The 21,119-nt window shown below is 42.3% G+C and overlaps 1 protein-coding gene across 2 annotated transcripts in view; it reads left to right on the top strand.

The window, feature by feature from the left end:
* Nucleotides 1–2,358: 2,358 nt before the first annotated feature.
* Nucleotides 2,359–21,119, top strand: part of ANO6 (anoctamin 6) — a 69,849-nt gene continuing 51,088 nt past the window's right edge. Inside the window, exon 1 of one of the 2 annotated variants that reach the window (XM_053404753.1) lies at nucleotides 2,359–2,679. In XM_053404753.1, the coding sequence (XP_053260728.1) occupies nucleotides 2,556–2,679 (124 nt within the window). In that variant the 5' untranslated portion in view covers nucleotides 2,359–2,555. Of the gene's footprint in view, nucleotides 2,680–18,685; nucleotides 18,916–21,119 lie in introns of those variants that run through there. The other variant, XM_053404754.1, reaches the window with a different exon arrangement.

Here is a 21,119-nt window from a genome sequence, read left to right on the forward strand (position 1 = left end):
CACCTTTACAGTACACGTTGGTTCAGCATTCTCCCTATATGATCAGCAGCAAATTTTATTGTCAGTTGTTATTACCAGTTCAGTTCAGTAGAGGGCAAAAGAGACTGTCATCATTTCATACTGGAACTTGCACAGAGGCATGAAAATTAACAAGTCCTTGGAGGGTTATACACAACTGGAAACAATGCTAAATTGGGTTATGGCTGCTTCGCACCGTTTTTCTATACACAGTCATTTTAATTTCCTCTAATACGTTGATGCAGTGCCAATGAAAATACTGGGAATCAGTTTCTGACACTGGGCAATGTGGCCCAGTCACAGGAATGTTTTTTTTCCCATCAGTCTCTTGGAAATCATGCTTTATCCACTGGAAAACGATTAACAAAAATGCTCTTTTGATTTTCCATGAACTCAGCAGAATTCACAATCAGTCCTTATGTCCCTTTGTTGCTTAATTTTTGCTATCTTGACTTGCTGAAGTCGCCATTCCCCGGGGTTCAGCTGTTCTGCTCTAGAGACTCTCTAGAATCTAATGTTACATTTTCAGGGTGGAGACTGGACACATTTTGCCTCCAGCAATGTCTACCCCCTGCCAAAGCAGCCACCATGTAACACACAGCATGGTATTCATATGTTTATTAGATACATAGTTTTTATACCCTCCAGGACAGATTGCGATATCAAATATGTAATAGAAATAAGACACAAACACAGAGGGACAGTAAAAGCAACCTAACACCCAAAGCTTCAAAAATCAGCAGCGGTAAAGAATCAGCACCAACCGCTCCAGAGTCAGCATCAACTTCTGTGTACATACCATACATTTTAAAACATTGCAGGGGGTTGGACTAGATGACCCTTGGGAACTGTAGTTTGTGGAGGGTGCTGGGAACTGCAGCTTTGTTAGGTGCAAACCTCAGCTACTAGGATTCTTGGGAAAATAATAACGTGCATTAAAGGCATGTGTGCAGCTATCATGTGCCTGTTTTTTGTAGACAACTCTGTGCACTTCTAGTTTCCCCCGCACAGAGAATTTCTTCAGAAATGGCTCTTCTTTAGAAGGCAGCTGGTTGGGAGCAAAGCAGAACAGCGCGTTTTGTGTAACAGTAGGGCGGAAGTTCAAATAGTGATCCTGAGATATACTTATATTTGGGGGGGCTGCCTTTTCCTGCATTGTAGTGAGTTGGACGAGAATCCAGGGGTTTCCCGACCTTGGGTCTCCATCTGCTGTTGGACTACAACTCCCATCATCCCTAGCTAGCGGGGACCCACTGTCAGGGTGATGGGAATTGTAGTCCCCAAAAAACAGCTGGTGACCCAAGCTTGGGGAACCCTGACTCTGATCCTCAGGGTCCCTTCCAAGCCGACAGTTCTGCGAAAGGTCCTATTGGACTATAAAGGATATAGAGAATTTGATGGATTATGGAAGATTCTAAGGGATCTAAGGGACGCGGGTGGCGCTGTGGGTAAAACCTCAGCGCCTAGGACTTGCCGATCGCATGGTCGGCAGTTCGAATCCCCGCGGCGGGGTGAGCTCCCGTCGTTCGGTCCCAGCTCCTGCCCACCTCGCAGTTCGAAAGCACCCCTAAGTGCAAGTAGATAAATAGGTACCGCTTTATAGCGGGAAGGTAAATGGCGTTTCCGTGTGCTGCGCTGGTGCTGGCTCGCCAGAGCAGCTTCGTCACGCTGGCCACATGACCCGGAAGTGTCTGCGGACAGCGCTGGCTCCCGGCCTCTTAAGTGAGATGAGCGCGCAACCCTAGAGTCGGACACGACTGGCCCGTACGGGCAGGGGTACCTTTACCTTTACCTTTAAGGGATCTAAAGGGATGGAAGTGAAGAACAGAGGTATAGGAGAATTAAATAACAAAAGAAGTGTGGTTTAGGCGGTGGAAGTCTTTTGAGATATTTTAATTAAGATTTGTATTTTACAATGTGTGCAAGTGTAATTTTGGAATTACTGTTTATGGAAAACAGCATTTTCTTTCTTTTCCTTTTCTTTCCTTTTTTTCTTTTTTCGTTTCTTCTTACTCTCTATCTTCTTTCACAGTTTATGTGTGGCAAATATGTAAACAATTGTGTTTTTGCAGATATGTCTGGAAATTTGATTGTATTATTTAATAAAGTTATATTTTAATTTTTTTTTTTTAAAAAAAAGGTCCTATTGGGAAGAGCGCGAGAGCCACCCCTTTGGAGCGGGCTGCTGGCTGCTGCTTCGGGCTCGACCAGCCCCCTGGCTGAGGTAACTTGAGGGGAACCACGCGCACCTGAAGGAAAAAGAGGGACGTGGGGGGAAGCCCCGTCACCCCAGCCCCGTCTCTATGGCAACGGGAGGAAACTCCCCTCTCGCTTTCCCGCCTCTTTCTCTCAGTCCGGGCGGGCTGCCAAGAGGGCGGCGCCTTCAGCCCAGCCCGCTGCTCTGGCTCAGGCCGCCCCGCCTTTCTCCTTTCCCCGCGGCGCTCAGAGAGGGGAAGGCGGGCTCTCTGGTCGCGGGAGCCCCGGGGCTGCTTGCCTCCTCCTGGAGATTATTCCATATTATCTGCAGGAAAGGAGGAATGCAGCAGCAGCAGCAGCGACGGACTTCTGGGGAGATGAATGCGGAGAAGGAGGGTGTGTTGCTGGAGCTGGAGGAAGATGACGAGGAAGAAGAGGGGGAGGAAGAAGAAGATGGGGAGATGGGTGAGTAAGGAGGATTTTGTGTGTGTGTGTGTACACGTGTACATTCCGTGCATTTAAAGCGCCCCCCTCGGGGGAAAAGAATGTTGGGAACTGTAGTTTCCCCCCACGCCCAGCTACAATTCCCAGCAAGCTACAGATCCCAGGGGAGAGGCGTGCTTTAAATATGCTGGAAATGAGGTGGTGGAGGAAGCGCGTCTCAACTACAGCACTTTCGAGCTAAGGCGACAGAGCTTGCTTTGCAACAGGGAGAGTTGAATCAGGTCTTAAAAGTCTCTCCCCAAAGAGAGAGAGAGGAAAGGGTGGGTTCCCGTTTCATTGGCTGCCCTTTGATTCACCCTTTTTTTTGGTTTTTAAAGCGGCGTGTCAACAGCTTGGACAGTGGCGCAGGCATCACAAAGTTAACTCGGAAAGTTTGGCTTCGGTATTCTTTCCAGCTCCTTTGCAGGCCGTTCCGCGGAGTTATTTGGCTTGCACCATTCAGCTGGGTCTGATAGTGTCCCGTGCCTGGGGGGGGAAAGTCTTCTTTCTAATCCTGAATTGAAAGACCTCGCCGTTATTCTCTCCCCAAAGCTAGTCTCGCTCCCCTCTCTGCTTCCAAAATGCTGATCTGAGATTTGAACGGAACATCCGCAAAGAAAACTGACGGCCATGGGCGTTTTGATGGGCTTGGGAAAGAATGCAGGGTTGTTCCGGAATCATTGGTTGTTGCTTTTATTATTTTTGTCTGGGAGTTGAAAGTTCAGTGATCATTTGTCACTTTTCCAGATAAATGTGAGTCAGAAAAGACGGAAGAATAAGCTGGGAGGATAAATGAGACCTAAAGGCATGGTTGTGTTTGTTTGTTTTTTGCAACAGATGATCTGGAAATACTCAATAGCGCCACCTTTCTCCCCGTGAGAAAGCCAATTCTTTAAAATACTGCTACGATATATAAATTGAGGGTAACAATCCAGCAAAAGTCTCGACCAAGGCTGTAGTTCTCCTAACCCCACCTCCCTGGGAGTAAGCCCTACTGAATCCAACGGGACTTACTTCTGAGTAGATGGGCTGCAGACCTGACTATGGCTCCATTTAAAGCACACCTCCCATCCCCTAGAATTGAGGAAACTGTAGTTTACCCCTCACGGAACTATAATTCCCAGCACCCTTGGCTACAATTTCCAGGATTCTTGGAGGAAAACGTGCTCTAAATGTATGGTGTATGCACAGGCTGCAAGTCCCACTGAAATAAAGAAGAGTTAGGTTAGTCACAAACCCTCTTCTGCTCTTTTAAATAACTGTATCAGTAAATAAAGCAATAAAATGTGTACTTTATTAAATCTAAGCTGTCCTGTTTGGAAAAGGACATGGAAGTAAGTTTAACAAAGAAGTAACATACAGGAACTGACAGTAGGAGAAAGATGCAGTTTGCTGTAGTGAGGAAGCGGTTCTGCTTTCCCAGTTTTGCCATGCCTTAATTTGACTGCCAAAGCATGAGAGAAAAGGCATGATGAGTAAGAAAAAAAATGTATTCTCTGTCTGTAAGGGGGAAAGTAGTTAACTGTCTCTCACAGATAAAACATAAGAGAGCTGTTTGCTTATTTATTAAGTTACATTTTTTTAAATCAACTGTTTTTTCAAACAACCTGGGAGTTGGATTGCAGCCTAAGTCATGCTTAAGAGTGAACCCATTGAAACCAAAGGGACTAATTTAGGCTCCACTGATTTCAAAGGGACTGGTTTAAGGATTACCAAGTGTGAAGTCCATTTCAATGGGCTTGTTCTAAGCATGACTTAGGCTGCAGTCCAAACCCTTATATGCCAAGCTAATGCCATTTGGCATTGGGTCTGATCTGGGCCCGGTCACTGTGCCAGCCTGGCACTGCCTCCCCTCCCCACATTCCCTGCATTCCCTTCCCACTTTCCTTTGCTGTCAACCATGAGGGACAAGACTGCTGGAGCTAGGATTGCTCTGCCGGTGTGGATTCAACCCTTGCTGCTGCAGGTGACATATGATTAATGAAGAGCAAATGAACAGAACAATGACAAAACAGTCTAGTAAAGCTGCGTCAAAACTATGACTCACCAAAGAGACAAAACAGTACCAACTGAAGGTCGCATCGATCAACCGTAACCAATTATACTCCATGTTAAAATGCCACTTGCTGCCATCAAAAGTGATACAAAGAGGGACTCATCCAGCTGCCACAAAAGAGAAACTAGCAGAGTACCACTCCAAAACAACCTCTGAGGCACATTCAGCATACCCTCATAAATAGGCAGAGGCCGCATTCAGATGGACGGCTAAATCCTTGTTTAACATTACGTAAATGAGCCTAGCCTCTTCCTGTGCTTCCAAGCTGTTCCTTCTCCTCTTTGGCTTCCCACATGCCTAAGAAAAGGAATTTGGAAGCTTTTGCTTTCCCTTAACTGTGGTTTATAACTTTCCAGCCTTAGTTACAAATGTTTCTTTCCCCATAAAATTTTCACAAAAATTGCTTTTTGTAATTTAGCACACACAAAAATGTTACTCCAATCTTCTCCTTCTACTTTGTAAAATGAACCTGGCATTTAACTCTTCTAAATTATAGTGCAGGTCTGTCTACGTAATTGACATGAGTCTTCCTTGCAATCATGAAACCGTTTACTTCTGCCTAAGTTGTCAACGGAAATAAAACGAAGCAAAGACAACAAACAACTGATGTGTGTGATATTTGCTAGTGATGCATGGAATTAGAAGAGACTGGGTATTAGGAGCTGTTCAGATTTATCAAAGGGATAGTGTGTGAATTATTTATCATCTTTGTTTCAAATTCTAACAACGCAAAAGTCAATAGACATGTGATTGTATCTATTGCCATTTGTATTATGCTTAGGTCAAGTACCGTTATTTGTTGAAATGTAGCAAAATTATATAGGCAACTATCATTGGTGTTCAGGAAGTCTTGTAGTTTATCTGTGTCAAACCTAAGTCTTGGTAAATGTCAACACAATTTTTTTAAGTGAGGTTGAATGTGCAAGCAATCAACCTGGTTTTAAAAAGACTTCAGGTACTTGGAAGTTCACATGAGCAAGTTCATTTTCCATAGCCTCTGAAATAAATTTATTGCCTTTGTATGTTCATTACATTTCTGCTCATTCTGATCATTGACCCTAATCAAACTGAAGTTGATTAATAGGGTGGGAGTTAGGTTTTAGTATGTGTTCAGTTCAGGCTCTACAGAGCATGGGTAGGCAAACTAAGGCCCGGGGGCCGAATCTGGCCCAATCGCTTTCTAAATCCGGCCCGCGGACGGTTCAGGAATCAGCGTGGTTTTACATGAGTAGAATGTGTCCTTTTATTTAAAATGCATCTCTGGGTTATTTGTGGGACCTGCCTGGTGTTTTTACATGAGTAGAATGTGTGTTTTTATTTAAAATGCATCTCTGGGTTATTTGTGGGGCACAGGAATCCGTTCACTATTTTTAAAAAAAATATAGTCCAGCCCCCCACAAGGTCTGAGGCCCCCTGCTGAAAAAGTTTGCTGACCCCTGCTATAGAGAGAAATGTAAAAATGAAACAGAGCTACAGTATGTTTCAGGAACTAAGTTGGCATGGCATCACTTCCTTCTTTGTGGGTTGAGTCAGTCTTCTGGTTTTATAATCGAATCAAGCTGTCTTCTTAAAAACTGTCCATAGAGAGAAAGTGAACTCATGGACATTTTGTTACTTGTTTATTTCTAAAATGTCTATGCTACCCTTCTGCATTGCTGCATTGCTTTCTCAATTGCTGTTGTTGTTGAATCTATAACATCAACCTGTGCTGGAGGTTGTACTCCAGGATGTAATCCAGAAAGAAAGTGTCCCATTAAAATCAGTGTCTTTGAATGCATGGTTTGCAACCAGGCAAACTGATACTTTCTTTCCCTCAAATTGTCATGGGCTGGTTGGACACAAAGGAATGGTGGGAGGAACCAGCTGTGGAACCACCAAGGCAAGAAAGCTCAGAGCCCAGGGAGTGATGGTGGGACAGTGATGAGAGGTCAGAGGGAGAAGACTGGAAAGAGGATATGTCAGAAGCAGAAGCAGAAGCAGGGCTTAGTGAGCAGGGAGAGTCTGTGGCAGAGAGGTCAAGAATTGGAAGCTGAAGTTAGTGAGGTCAAATTGAAATTAGAGGCAGAGATAAGTCAGGCTGGTGAAAAGTCATGGTTGTTTCCTCCTGCTGCTGTGACAAGCTCCCTCCCAGAACCAGGAGAGGCATGAAAAGGTCAAGGAGAGTTTGGCTGTACACAGACATACAGTCTCCAATTGCTTGGGCAAAGCCCTGAGAGGAGGAGACATAGACAGCTGTGGGAAGGTGGGGACCTTTAGTCTTGGCAACTGATTTCCTGGAAGAAGACCCACTGGGAATATTAGGCCTGACACTCAGAAAAGTATGTGGAGATTGTGTTTTTGCTCATCAAGTGTTAACTCCAACTTTGGACCGTGTGATTACTGACCACCACACCCTGTGACATAACTGTAGCTGTTGTTGCTCAAGAAAAGTTTTGTGCCTTGTCATGGAAGGTTAATGCACATACCAGAAAGAAGAAAAACTAGGCAAGTTTTGTCTCCCTCCAAAAAGAACGGCAACAGAAAACTTCTGGCTGTCGTGTGTGTGTGTGTGTGTGTGTGTGTGTGTGTGTGTGTGTACAGTTGCCACCTGGTGGCTAAATCATATAATGACACTATCCACCTGTACTGCAGTAACAATGGAATACCATGCAAAGCGAGTAGGGCCTAGATTAAGCTAGATCTCTAGCTTTCATCTCCTGCCAACCTAGCAGTTCGAAAGCACGTCAGAGTGCAAGTAGATAAATAGGTACCGCTCTAGCAGGAAGGAAAAGGGCGTTTCCGTGCGCTGCTCTGGTTCGCCAGAAGCAGCTTAGTCATGCTGGCCACATGACTGGCTGTACGCCGGCTCCCTTGGCCAATAAAGCGAGATGAGCGCCGCAACCCCAGAGTCATTTGCGCCTGACCTTTTTCTAGCTTTCATGTAGTTTACTGTAAGGGGAACCCCCCTCACTACTGTTCTTGGCACAAGGCTGCCTGGCATTAAAAACTCAGAGCCACAAAACTGCATGACAGGTACTTCATTAGATGGAACCTTGCCCCATTCTCCACGCCTCCTATTCCCTAATATAGCCATTGAGCCATGTCTCTATGATGCTATTGTGCAATGCTGATCGGTATTCCTGCTTGCCAAAGGCACAGGGACTGCTGAAATGAGTGGAATGGTAGAATTATTCCTTTATTCCCAAGGAAGAATGTCAAATATTTGTGGCTCATGTGGAAAGGAACATGGAAAAGTTATGGAACAACAGCAAAAAAATCAATAATGAATTCTGTTGTGATGTCTATCGTTCTGAAATTTGTGTAAAAATGTATATAAGACTTACCCCTTACCATCTTAGGGCCCAACCAGATGAGATGATGGAGATCAGTGGTACTGATGCTTTCTTCAAAGCTTCAAAGCAGCCATTGGTTGGGGAAGCGATTGAATCAGGCCTGTGGTGCTAGTTAATTGAAGTTGCTGTTAGTTCTGCAGGGCAGGAGTAGGAGATAGAGATACCTCTAATAGGGGATGTTATGAGCATTTGAGCAGGACTAAAGTGAGTACAAGTGACTTTCTCTCTCCCTGCCCCAAGGCTCAAAATTTATCTTGCTGATCATATTTTTAAAATTCTTACTATAGTTTAACAAGTACCTGGTTGTACAGTATTTTTTTCCTAGACAAGTTCCAGTGAAATAGATAGTTCCTAGATAGTTCTAGTGAAATAAAAATCTTCACTTGCTGACCTGAGTTGAGGTTCTGGTTGAATGAGGAATGCCACATTTTTAACAAGTAGGAAAAGATTTATGTCTGAACACTTATTTTAATTTCCCAAGCTTCTAGGCCCCAGAATTCTGGGTTACTTGGCAAAATACATTCTAGCTTCTCTGGGATAGAAATCTAATAATTTGCCACCCTCCTAAATTATTTATTCAGCAACTGTACAGGTGCAATAAAAAAATGATCCATTATCTGTAACATAAATTTATTTTACAAGCAATTGCTAACTTCTTTAGTATACTCCTAGGAGTTTTTGTGTGTGAAATATGACACCCATAACATTAGGATGCAGCAGAGCATCTTCTTCAGTTACCTAGGATAGTTTAAGTCATGTTGTTTTCCTGGTTTTGCTCTATCTCTTAGATATTTTTATGTACATGGCCTTCTTCAAGAAAACACCCATTTAGAATTCCTTTCTCCGTGACTTTTCTGAAACTACTCAGTGTGTTGTTGTACATGCTAAAACTAAACCAGTCCAAACTGTATTCCCTTCCAGTTATTTGTTTTCTTCATGTTCATACTAAAGAAAGTTACCGTATTTTTCGCTCTATAACACGCACCCGACCATAACACGCATGTAGTTTTTAGAGAAGAAAAATCCGTAGGCATGCCACCCGTAGGCATTTCCTCCATAACACGCACAGACATTTCCCCTTACTTTCTAGGAGGAAAAAAGTGAGTGTTATGGTGCAAAAAATACGGTATTTCTTCTACTATCTAACTGTCAAGGAGGTGGATATGCAACTAGTCAGCTAGAGAGTAAAGATAAGATATTTCTAGAATTGTTGCCTTCCTTACAAGCAGAAAGTGGGACATCAAACTTTCCACACACAAAAAGGCAAAAAGTGCCACATTTTGAAGAACTGCACATGTTATCCTATAGGATTGCACTTCCTACCTTTCTTCCAAAGAGTTCAGGGTAATGTACATGGTTCTTACCCTTTACAACCCTGTGAGGTAAGTTAGGATGAGACAGAAATAGCCAACATATGCCCTCCAGATATTGTCAGATTAAATTCCCATCAGCCCCAACCATTGGTTATCCTGGCTGGAGCTTGATAACATCTGGAGGAACAATACTAGCTACCTTTGGACTGAGACATAGTGACTGGCCCAAGTTCTCCCAGCAAGCAGCAGCCTCAGGACCAATTCATGTCTGGAACTGCTTTTCTGCATGGTTTGGTCCATTCTAATACTTGAATCCAAGAAGTAGTGCTATGCCAAAACTTATGCCACCCCCAGCATGCTTTAGAATTGCTTTAGTATATAGGTGAGTGCAAAATCGAGCTTACTATATCATTGCAAGGTGGCCAAGGGTGTTGCGTGTGTCTCCCACCATCCCATTAAATATTTCTCCAGCACTCTGCAACTTTCCTGCCTCTCCAAACTCCCTGGTATGAAAAAAAGCCTCATGGTAGGCTTTATCTAGTGATGGGCTTTAACTAAAGTGCAGAAAACTTGGTAGGCTGTCAGGGTACATTCCAGACAGGAAGCCAAGGATTTGGGAAGGCTGCAGATTGAAGACCATCAAAGAGATGATTTATGGAATGAGAGAGAGGATACTCACAACCTCGAAATCTGTGTCGAAAGTAAAGTAAATGTGGATGACAAATCCACAAGTTTTCCCTCCCCTTTGATAATTTTCAAATGTAATTTCTTTTCTCAATAATTGATGGAGAATAGTCACAAAAAATATTGGAAGAAATATTTGGCACACTACTATTGGGCTGCACCCCAACAACAGCTGGAAGGCCACAGGTTAGCCTTTTCTGGTCTACACCTAAACTTCCTATTCTTACTAGTGTTCAGATAATTGAGGTCCAGGCTATATTTGAGTTGATGTAATCTAAATCAAGAGAGAAGTTATCTAGGGCTAGTCAGCTTCTGTGGCCAATTCTCCATTCTTCATCTGCATTTGCTCTCTGCCTTAATTCTTTTGTTTAATCAAATCCAACATTTCTCCAGAAGCAGCACAGGGATATTTTGAAGATAAATACATTAAAGGCTCTGGTTACTATAGCAATTGTGGGGGGCAAGAAGAAATAAATTGTACTAATGATCCAAATTGTCTTTATTACCCATCTCCCTCCATAAGACCAGACCTTCCTTATATGCCCCACTGGCAAAATCTAATATGTATTTTGGCAAGCAGCCTTGTCTGCTTTAGTTCTCCAGCAACTTATCTCATACTAATTAAGATTCTGATTAGAAGATTCATCTTTTTCCTCTAGCCTATAGTTTTATGATAATATATTTATATCCTGCACATAGGCCTGCATGATAGCTTACAGTAATGCTAAATACTAATAAAATAATTAATAATACAATAAAATAAAATATTAGTGTCACAATAAAACAGGGAAGCAGTATAGAGAAAGCAAAATGGGAAAGAAAAACAGAACCATAACTAATATTAAACTTCCTGTTCTCACCCAAGGCATAGTGGACCAGGAAAGTTTTAATTTGTTTTCCAAAGACAGATAAAGAGTCCTGCGGCCTTTCTGATAAAAGAAACTCTGAAGTGAAAGTGCCACTAGAAAGAATATTTCACACCTAATTGCTGACAAACTAATTTCTGATAAAGATGGCATTGGGAGTAGGCTCTAACCAAATAACTTAATGTTCAGGAAAAAAAATCATGGGGAAATCAGCCCCTGGTATATCCTAGCCAGGCTGGATGGGAAGGTCTATGGCAGCAGTTTGAAGATTGTATCTAAACTCACCGTTAATCAGTGGAACTCCTTCAGCACTGGTGTAATGTGTTCTAAGGGGCCAACACTCGTTAACAGCAGTCCTGCTACATTATGCATTTTCCAAAGGGTGTTTGGAGAAGTCATTTTGTAAAAAAATGTACTTACCCAAGCAGGATTTGATTTAGTTAAAATGTATGTGTATGTAGGGTCATTTAATGTAGGGTCATCCGATGCCCTGTTAAAAGTGTTGTGGGAGGCGGGAATTATTGGCTTCTTGTTTGTTTTTAATATGTATTTTGTGGTTTTATATTATGGTTTTATTTTGTGAACCATCCTGAGATCTGTGGATGAAGGGCATTATACAAATTCAATAAATAATACTAAAAATAATAATAATGCAATGGTTGATTTTGAAAATACTAAGTACATGTTAATGGCTGGTCATTGGCTGTTATGTCAGTACCTGAGACTGGTCTGAAAGCAAAGAGTAAGGTTACCATAACTTCCATCACAGAGCTTCAGTATGCTGATGACAATGTAGTGTGTGCACACTCAGAGGATGACTTCCAAGTCATCCTAAATATCTTCGCAATAGCTTATGAAAAGCTTGGCCTATCGCTCAATATCCAAAAAACCAAAGTGCTGCACCAACAAGGACAAAACAATCCCTCTGCAGTGCCACAAATCCAATTCAATGGTGTAATGTTGGAAAGTGTTGCTCACTTCTCCTGCCTAGGCTGTTATCTTTCCACAAGAGCTGACATTGATGCCGAAATCCAGCATCACCTGAGCTCTGCAAGTGCAGCTTTCTCCTGATTGAAGTGCAGAGTGTTTGAGGACTGAGACATTTGCAGGGAAACCAAAATGCTTGTTTACAAAGCTATTGTACTACCAAACTTACTGTATGTTTGTGTAACAGGAACCACTTATAAACACCATCTCCAACTCCTTGAAAGATTCCATCAGTGGTGTCTCCAAAATTTTTTACATGTCACTTAGGAAGACAGGCGAACTAATGTCAAAGCAACGATTCTTCAACATCAACTTTGTTGGACTGGTTATGTTGCTCGGATACCTGATTATCGTATTCCAAAGCAACTACTCTATTCAGAACTTAAAAATGGAAAGCATAATGCCGGTGGTCAACGAAAGAGGTTCAAAGACTCTCTCAAGGCAAATCTTTAAAAATGTAGTATAAACACCGACAATTGGGAAACACTGGCCTGCAAGCGCTCCAATTGGAGAACAGCCTTTACCAAAGGTGTCATGGGCTTTGAAGATGCTCAAACTCAGGACAAAAAGGAGAAACGTGCTAAGAGGAAGGCACATTTGGCAAACCATCACCATGATTAACTCCCACTCAGAAACCTATGTCCCCACTATGGAAGGATGTGTGGATGCAGAATTCTTAAGACCATGTTCATGGAAGACTATCTTACTCGGCTACAAGTGATAGTAGTAGTAGTAGTAGTAGTAGTAGTAGTAGTAGAAGAAGAAGAAGAAGAAGAAGAAGAAGAAGAAGAAGGGCTACTATGTAAGTACCTGAAACTCGTCTGTTGGAAAGTGGTTGGTTGGTTGGTTTTGCAATATTGAGAGTACAGTGGTACCTCTAGTTATGAACTTAATTCGTTAATTCTTAACGGAGGTCCATTTTTAACCTGAAACTGTTCTTAACTAGAGGCGTGCTTTCACTAATGGGGCCTCTTGCTGCCGCTGCACCACCGGCACACAATTTCTGTTCTCATCCTGGGGCAAAGTTCTCAACTCGAGGTAACTCTTCCAGGTTAGCAGAGTTTGTAACCTGAAGTGTTTGCAACCTGAGGCGTTTGTAACTCGATTTACCACTGTATTGTAAATTACACTTCTGATTGGCTTATTGGGCAGAAATTATTAATTATGCATTGGACAGGAAAAGTGGCCTGATTGGTGGGGAGGACTCTATGCCTCTCAAATCTGATTAGCTGGTGGACAGACAGGCTGGGACATAAATAGGACTAATCTACTCATACTGATAGAGACTGCTGACCAGATATGAAGAAGACAGAGGGTGAGACTGGCTGAGAAGAAGCAGCTGGAGGCTAAAGGTGAAGCAGAAGCAGATGGGAAAGAGACTATTCAGGCTGAAAATAATAGTCTGCCTTAAAAGAGCAAAATCATTAACCTTAAGCTGAAGATGGGCAGTGAGGTCGTATAAGACAGTAAGAAGAATTCTGCAAGGAGCTGACCAGAACTGCCTGTAAGCCTGGCTCAAGGGAATCCACCTGTGGTCCACAGTAGCTAGTGGCAAGACTGACTGGGGAAGAGGGTAATGGCTATTATGTTAAAAAGTGTTAGGAACTAAAGTGTATCAGCCAGGTTCATGGAAACATCTGTAACCCAGTCAGTTTTTAGATACAGCAGCTTTATTACCGCATACGTAAGTAACCCTTAAAGAAGCAGCAACAAATTGAAGCATGGCATTCACCTTATCATATCAGAACTTCTATTACGCCGTACTTCTATCAGAAAGGGTTAATAGAAAAGTAAGCTATATGCAGCTCAAGAAAGATATCTTAAATGCAATTTCTTGCCCTTAGGAAATATATTGCCCCCCTCCCAAAGACATAACTGAGGAAACATAGTCTTATCTGTGCTAAGTTTAGATCTTGGACATGATGAGTTAATACTGCATCTGGCCTTTAAACTATGTTGGCATCTTCTTCTGTTTTATTTCCATGCTGAGATATTTTCCATCTGTGTTTTATGGACACGTGCAGGACTCAGGTTCCCCAAAACTGCCAGTTTTATCTCAGTAATGTCACTGTTTTTCTTCATTTCTGTCTGTATGTTTAGTAACCAGCTACGTATTAATTAAGGAACATTTCAGTCAACCCTTGTCTTCAGCAGTGAATGCAAAATGAATGTCTGTTGAAGAGTAATTGCAGATGGGCAAGAGCGCGATTCAATTGCAGTTCAAGCAAAACATATTAAGCTACAGCATATGCACAGGAGAAGGGTTAATATGCAACTTCCTCTGCCACACTATTAAAGTACCGGGCTCATGCTAGAATACTAATTGAAGTGACTTGCTGGCACAAAAAGCAAAGGCAAGAGCCAAAAAAGCAAACAAAAGGAAATCCTTCTGTACTACACTTGTTCCTTTTTTATTATTCAGTGCAGCTCTGATTTATATTGAACATTATCTGGGCCATTTCACACCCGCAAATGCCACTAATATTCTGCATGTGATATGAAAGACCATAGGAAGGAGTGCTTGTGTGAATCAGCAAGAGCACAGAATAACTTCTGGCGGCACCATTTCCGTCTGGTTTTGATCATAAAAATAGCTATGCACTGCTCTTTGTGATCTAGCTCTTAATACCCAGCATTTATAATTCAGCTTTTGAGAGTGTAACAATTGCCTTGCATGGTCAGACTAAAGGTCCATTCATTCAGTCTCCTGTAGTATGAGATGCCCATAGCAAGCCTCCATGCCATAATGGTGGTAGCCTTCCTTTGTTGTTTGTTCTCAGCATCTTATGCTACTTCAATTATTGTAATTGACACTTATTCCTCCATAAGGGACGTGGGTGGCACTGTGATCTAAACCACTGAGCCTATTGGGCTTGCCGATCAGAAGGTCAGCGATTTGAACCCTTGTGATGGAGTGAGCTCCCATTGCTCTGTCCCAGCTCCTGCCAACCTAGCAGTTTGAAAGCACGTCCGTGCAAGTAGATAAATAGGTACTGCTGCGGCGGGAAGGTAAACGGCATTTCCGTGTGCTCTGGTTTCTGTCACGGTGTTCCATTGTGCCAAAAGTGGTTTAGTCATGCTGGCTGCATGACCCGGAAATCTGTCTGTGGACAAACACCAGCTCCCCCAGCCTGAAAGCGAGATGAGCACCACAACCCCATAGTCACTTTTGGCTGGACTTAACCTTCCAGGGGTCCTTTACCTTTATCCCTTTAAAGCCACCTGAGTCCCATTTCAGATGTGGCTATTTCCAGTGTGGCTAAAATTGCCACCTTCAGGTGATAATTTTTAAGGGGCCATCTGGATGTCATTCCACAGCACTCCCACAGAAGGGCATCTTCATGCAGTGCTGGCTTCAGGATTTGTGGGGTCCAACATTGACAGTAAGGAGTACTTAGGGGTGCTGTAAGGAAACCTGAGTTACTTCTTAGGATAGCAAATGCTCATCAGGTTTCTATAGCATTCTAGCGAAACACTTTCAAAAGAGTGATAACATATACCAAGGAAGGGCAAGAGAAGGAGATCTGTACACATAGCCTTTCCCTTAACATACAATAACTGTGAGATAATTTTTAGAAACCTTAATTCCAGCATCATTATGTTTGGTCCGGGAACTTGCCCTTTCATGAGAACTGATGGTATGGGATTGTTTAGCCAACCTGCCTTGCGAACAGAGATTTTGCAAGAAAAAACATGAGAAAGGAATAAGATGAAATGAAGTTTCCACTGCCATAGAATCATAGATTGTATGTAGAGTTGGAAGGGACCCTGATGATCATCTACTTCAACCCCCTGCAATGCAAGAATATTTGCTATCTCATATGGGGATCAAACCTGCAACCTTGGTGTTATTGGCACCACACTTTAACCAACTGGGCTATGCACATCATGAGCATGTTTAAAACACAGAAAGTGGAAGCTCAGCTGTTTGTAGCCACCAACATTAAACTTGTCTCATACAAAAATTGGACGCAATCCACCGTTCATAATTTTACTAGCTTCCCTCACCACTTTTTAAAACAAAAATCAAAATCAGGACCTTCAGGTGAATGTCTGAGACATTCTCCCATAAAGGCCAAGCGTGCCCTTTGCCAGTGCTGCTGGATTCAAACCAAGTGGTGTTTCAGTGGCCAGCAGTGCTTTCCACCATCTTTAGCTGGTACACAAACTGCAGCCCTATCTGGAGAGAACTGACCTTGCCACAGTGTGATGCACAACACAAGGGCCTGTCTTTAAAAACATTTCAGAAACTCAGAATTTGCCAGAATCCTTGGAAGCTAGGCAGTCAACGCCTGAAGCACCCTTGTCATATTAGTGTGCTATGTACTGGTGTGTTTCTGGGCTCAATTTAAAGTGCTGCTTTTTACTTTGAAAGCCCTCAGTTTGACACTGAGTTCCTTTTTGGACTACCTGCACTATCCTGCCCACACTTTAGGATCTGATTCAGAGGCTCCCTGACATATTCACCTTTTAGGTTGCGTAGGTGGAAGTCGACAGGAAAGAGAGGTTCTTCTCTACGGTGCCTGCATGACTTTGGAATTCCATTCCATCAGATCTGTGCAAGGTTACTATGCTGCAGGGTTTTTGGAAGACATTGAAGCATCTCTTTTTCATTTGTTGTTCTAGGAGTGATGTTTTACTGGCTGGGTGATGGCTTTGGGTGTATTTTTTAAGAAGAGTTTTCCCTAAGAACCTTAAGCTTTTTAAAGCTTAAACTTTTTGTATTATTGTTTGCTTTTCATGCTGTTTTGTGTTTGTAAACCACTCTGGCTGGAAATTGCCTCCAAAAGTGGCCTAAAGTGTTGTTGTTTTCAAATAAACAACACAGCGCAACAGGGTATATCCCATTTTATTGTGAGAAAATGTCATTAAGTATAAACAATGTACTTGGATGCTGTAAGGTTGCCATGGGTTTGCAGAATAGATTTAGTAACATGTGAATCCCAAGCAGAATGTGTAAAGGGTTTGTATTGGGGGTTTTGATTATTGATTCTGTTGTATCTTATATCAGGCATACACAGGACTTGAGCAGAGGGAAGCTGTCCGTCAAGATCAGCTGCTAATCCCAAGCTCTGTAGCACAGCAGAAAGAAAAGCTGTTTCATCTTATTTGTGCTGCAGTGGTTTCCTCTGTGTATATATCTGTTGGCAGGTTAGCATCTAAGTGTAGATCTGTTTTACAGATACATTATTCAACAGTTTCCTGACCCATAACCATTTAAATGGATCTAAAATGTGAGATAGTTCCCATAGCAATGCCCCTGAGTTTGCTTGCAGCTGTAATCATTATTTTTGGCAGGTTTACTTTTCCAAATACAATGCTACCTATAAAAAATGATGCATGTAGCATATGAGAAATATGATGAATTGTTCCATCTAAGCAGCCTGTCTAGTGGGACACGGAGGTGTCATTCATCAAAATATTCTCCTCAAATCATGGCAATTCCCCCCAGGTCAACTGTACAAACTCACAGTCAGCTTCAAATAGCCCCAAATGCCCCCATTCAGAGTGCAGAGCCTGTTATGTAGCTTATCTCAGAGTGTTTCATTATTTCTGGTTGCAACTGAGGAAGAAGAACATCACTATTTCTAGAACTCAGGATGTGTTTATACATTAGCCATGCAACTGTCTGACCTGTGCTCGTCTATATAGTCAAATGTATATTAGAACAAGGACCATGGTTAAAAATTAACAGCATTGAAAGTGCACTAACAAGAACAATGTGGAGTTGTCACCATTAAATAATTCTTGCCACCATATGTAATTTTACAATCTCCATAGTTGGTTTGGAAGAGAGAAGAAGGGAAAGAGAATGGAGCCCCCACAAACCTAGCAGAGTTTTTTGAGTGGGGGGAAAAACTGAATCTGTAATCCATATACTAAAAAACAACTTATTCTCTAATTCTTCACAAATATGAGAAATTTAGGTAAGATTCCCATGTTACAGGTAAGAAATTGTGGTTGAGACACAATGGCTTATACATAATAGGTCAGTGGATAAAGTGGGATTTGAATCCTGGTCTCCTGTAGGGGAAATAACAGCCTATCAAAATATTTCTGCCCGGAAATAAAAACACTACAGGACATAACCACAATGTAAGCCTCAAAAAGACATCTTCAATGTTACATTGTCAGAAGAAGAAAGTAGCTTACTTGTTTGGCTATATGGTATAACTGTGTTACTAATATTTGCAAGTCATGTTTGTAAAGTGGTACCAACCCAGCCATGTTTGTTACAGTTTTTTTGTGCAGAAAAATTTTGCAAGTCTTAAATTGTTTGGAGAGAGGGCCTCTTCTTCATGCTACAAATATAATCTGTTGATTGTTTTATGTCCAAATTGGCGGGGGGGGGGGACAATCCCAACATGCATAAAACCTTAAATCAAAAGAGAATAAGTGTTCTTTTACACATGCTAGCAAAAAACCACACAAAAAAACCACTGGTCTTTGAGTATGCTGTGTCCACTGTTAATCGATTTCATGTGGATTAGATGGTGCAAATTAGAGCACTGTCATTTAGAGTTTACATTGTATACTTTCCCATCTTATGTCTTGTCATCATAATTCTGAGCTCTGTAACTGAAAAGGAAGAATTTGGGAACACTTCTCCCCGCCCCCAGTTTCTTGTAGAGCGGTATATTCCCATGTTAATCCAGTCAGTCAGGTTTTTCAAGATGTTGGGACACCTTGCTCACTAAGAAAGAATTTGTACAAAGCTTCTTGAGACAGAATAAACACCTTGCTATTTCCATTTAGGAAATTTGCTTCATTCTCCCCTCCTGCATTCCCACCGTTGATAGGGCAAACGAACACCAGTTGTTTTCAAGGTGAAATTGTTGTCCTTGTACAAGTGTAGGAAAAAGCAGCCGTAGCTTGTGTAGGACTCTGCTTCTTAATTGGCAAAAGTGAATCACATCACCAGCCACCCAGTGCTGCCAAAAGAGCTTAATTCTGGAGCCACATGGAAGAACAGCAGCCAGGTAAGAAAAACAGCTAATGGAACTGTAAGGAACGGAAGGCTCAAGAAGAAAGTGCATGCTTGATTGAGAGGCAGCAAACCTTTTTATGTTATATGCAGGAGTTTCAAAGGGGATGGAGTGGTGGGATTTTTCCAGAGAACAATATGGAAGGAAGCGGTTTTTGAAGGGACTCAATCCAGAATCCACAAAACTTGCTGCACAGATGCAGAATTAACAGTAGTAAGTTAAGCAGCAGAAAGGTCATAATGTGAGCTGTAATTGACAAATTGCTCATGTGTGTTTGTTAATCACACATTTAAGCATGCAATATTTAAACTGCTTACCACTGGGGCCGAACTGAGGAAAACAGCCTGGGAAAGAAAGATGCAGAAGGGAAGGACTAGTCATGTAGAGAAATGCAGAGTTCTTAATTCATATCACATAGCATCTGAATAATAAATAAATAGAAACATTCAATTAAATATCAGATTGCATTTGGAAGATTTTTCTGTAACGCAAGAAGAGATATTTCCCTTCCAACATGGTTTAGAGCAGACCTTCTTCCTCAATGACATGTTCAATGTTTCATGAAAAAGAAGGGATGCCTGAAAGAGAAGCAATTTTTGTCTTTTCTACATGTTTTTTTTCCCTTGAAGTATGCCTTAATGCTAATCTAGGGAGGTTTTTACGTAGCTTTTCATTGTTTTCAATCTTTGTTGAACTTCAAGGGTGGAGCTTAATAGTACATACATCCTTTCCAAGCATGTTCTTGGCACGTTTGATATAATTAAAGTAGCAGTTTCTGTGATCTAATAGCGGTAGGAACTCTCAGAGTCATGTTCAGAGAGTAGCTTCTGGTATGAGGCAGGCTCAGGCATGTATGTTTAACATTCTTGTCAAGTGCAAACTTACAGCCGAACCAAACGTTATGCCATAACATAAATAACAAAATCCCAAGGGCCACTTTAATGTGGTGGGGATGGTGGAGATGACATATTTCTGTTTTGCCCTGACTCACCTTGAATGGTCTGCTATTTTAATCTGCCACCCCCCCATCTTCTCCCACCTTTTTCCCAGGGTACCTTGGTGTTACTTTAAGATACATATCTCTGCACTACTTAAGCTTTCCCTCCTGCTATTTGGCACATGGTATGATTAAATGCATGAGATCCAGTAGGTGGGCTCCCACAAGGCAAGACACAGTAATAACAGCAAGAACCTTTATTGAACTACATAACTGGGAAACAGAGGCAAAGCAACTGCTTATATACACTTCTGAAAGCCTGGGCCACTCCCACTCCCAGCAGGGCCATAGCTAGGGGGTGGTGAGGTGGGCCCCTGCCAGGGGCGCAGGCGAGGGCCCCCTCAAAATCGGCTTTAAAATATGTCCACAAATATGTCTGTAAATAAAAATATTCATTATTGCCTCATAAGAAAAGGGTTTAAATAGAGGGTGAATTGAATAAATGGAATAAATTTTGAATAAATTTTGAAATTTAATGTTGGCGGAAAATTGCTTGAAATATTTTCTTGTTTCCCTCCCTGGAGCAAATACGACACCACTCCCACAACAGCGGGCGGGAAATGGAATTATCCACTTCTGGAAGAAACGTTAAGAAGCTTAAACAATATGAAGAGTAGGTTGCCACAACCTGCTTCTGTAATCCTAGATATGTTTTGTAAGTTATACTAGGCTATAGTTTCTGCCCAGTTCACATGGCAAGTTTTTATTATACAAATCCCTTTGTGCAAAGTAAGGTTAAGGTAAAGGGACCCCTGACCATTAGGTCCAGTCTTGACCGACTCTGGGGTTGCGGCGCTCATCTCGCTTTATTGGCCGAGGGAGCTGGCGTACAGCTTCCGGGTCATGTGGCCAGCATGACTAAGCCGCTTCTGGCGAACCAGAGCAGAACACGGAAACACCGTTTACCTTCCCTCCGGAGCGGTACCTATTTATCTACTTGCACTTTTTTGGGGTGCTTTTGAACTGCTAGGTTGGCAGAAGCAGGGACCGAGCAATGGGAGCTCACCCCGTCACGGGGATTGAAACCGCCGACCTTCTGATCGGCAAGTCCTAGGTTCTGTGGTTTAACCCGCAGCGCCACCCGCGTCCCTTGTGCAAAGTAGTTTCTACACAATTTCAAGCAATTTTATCTAGGCCAGGAAAAAGCCATATCAATTAAAACATGATTTGAAATGTCTGCAAACTTTGGCGGAATCTTCCC

Source organism: Podarcis raffonei, chromosome 10 (assembly GCF_027172205.1).
Source record: "Podarcis raffonei isolate rPodRaf1 chromosome 10, rPodRaf1.pri, whole genome shotgun sequence".
Taxonomy (NCBI): Eukaryota; Metazoa; Chordata; class Lepidosauria; order Squamata; family Lacertidae; genus Podarcis; species Podarcis raffonei.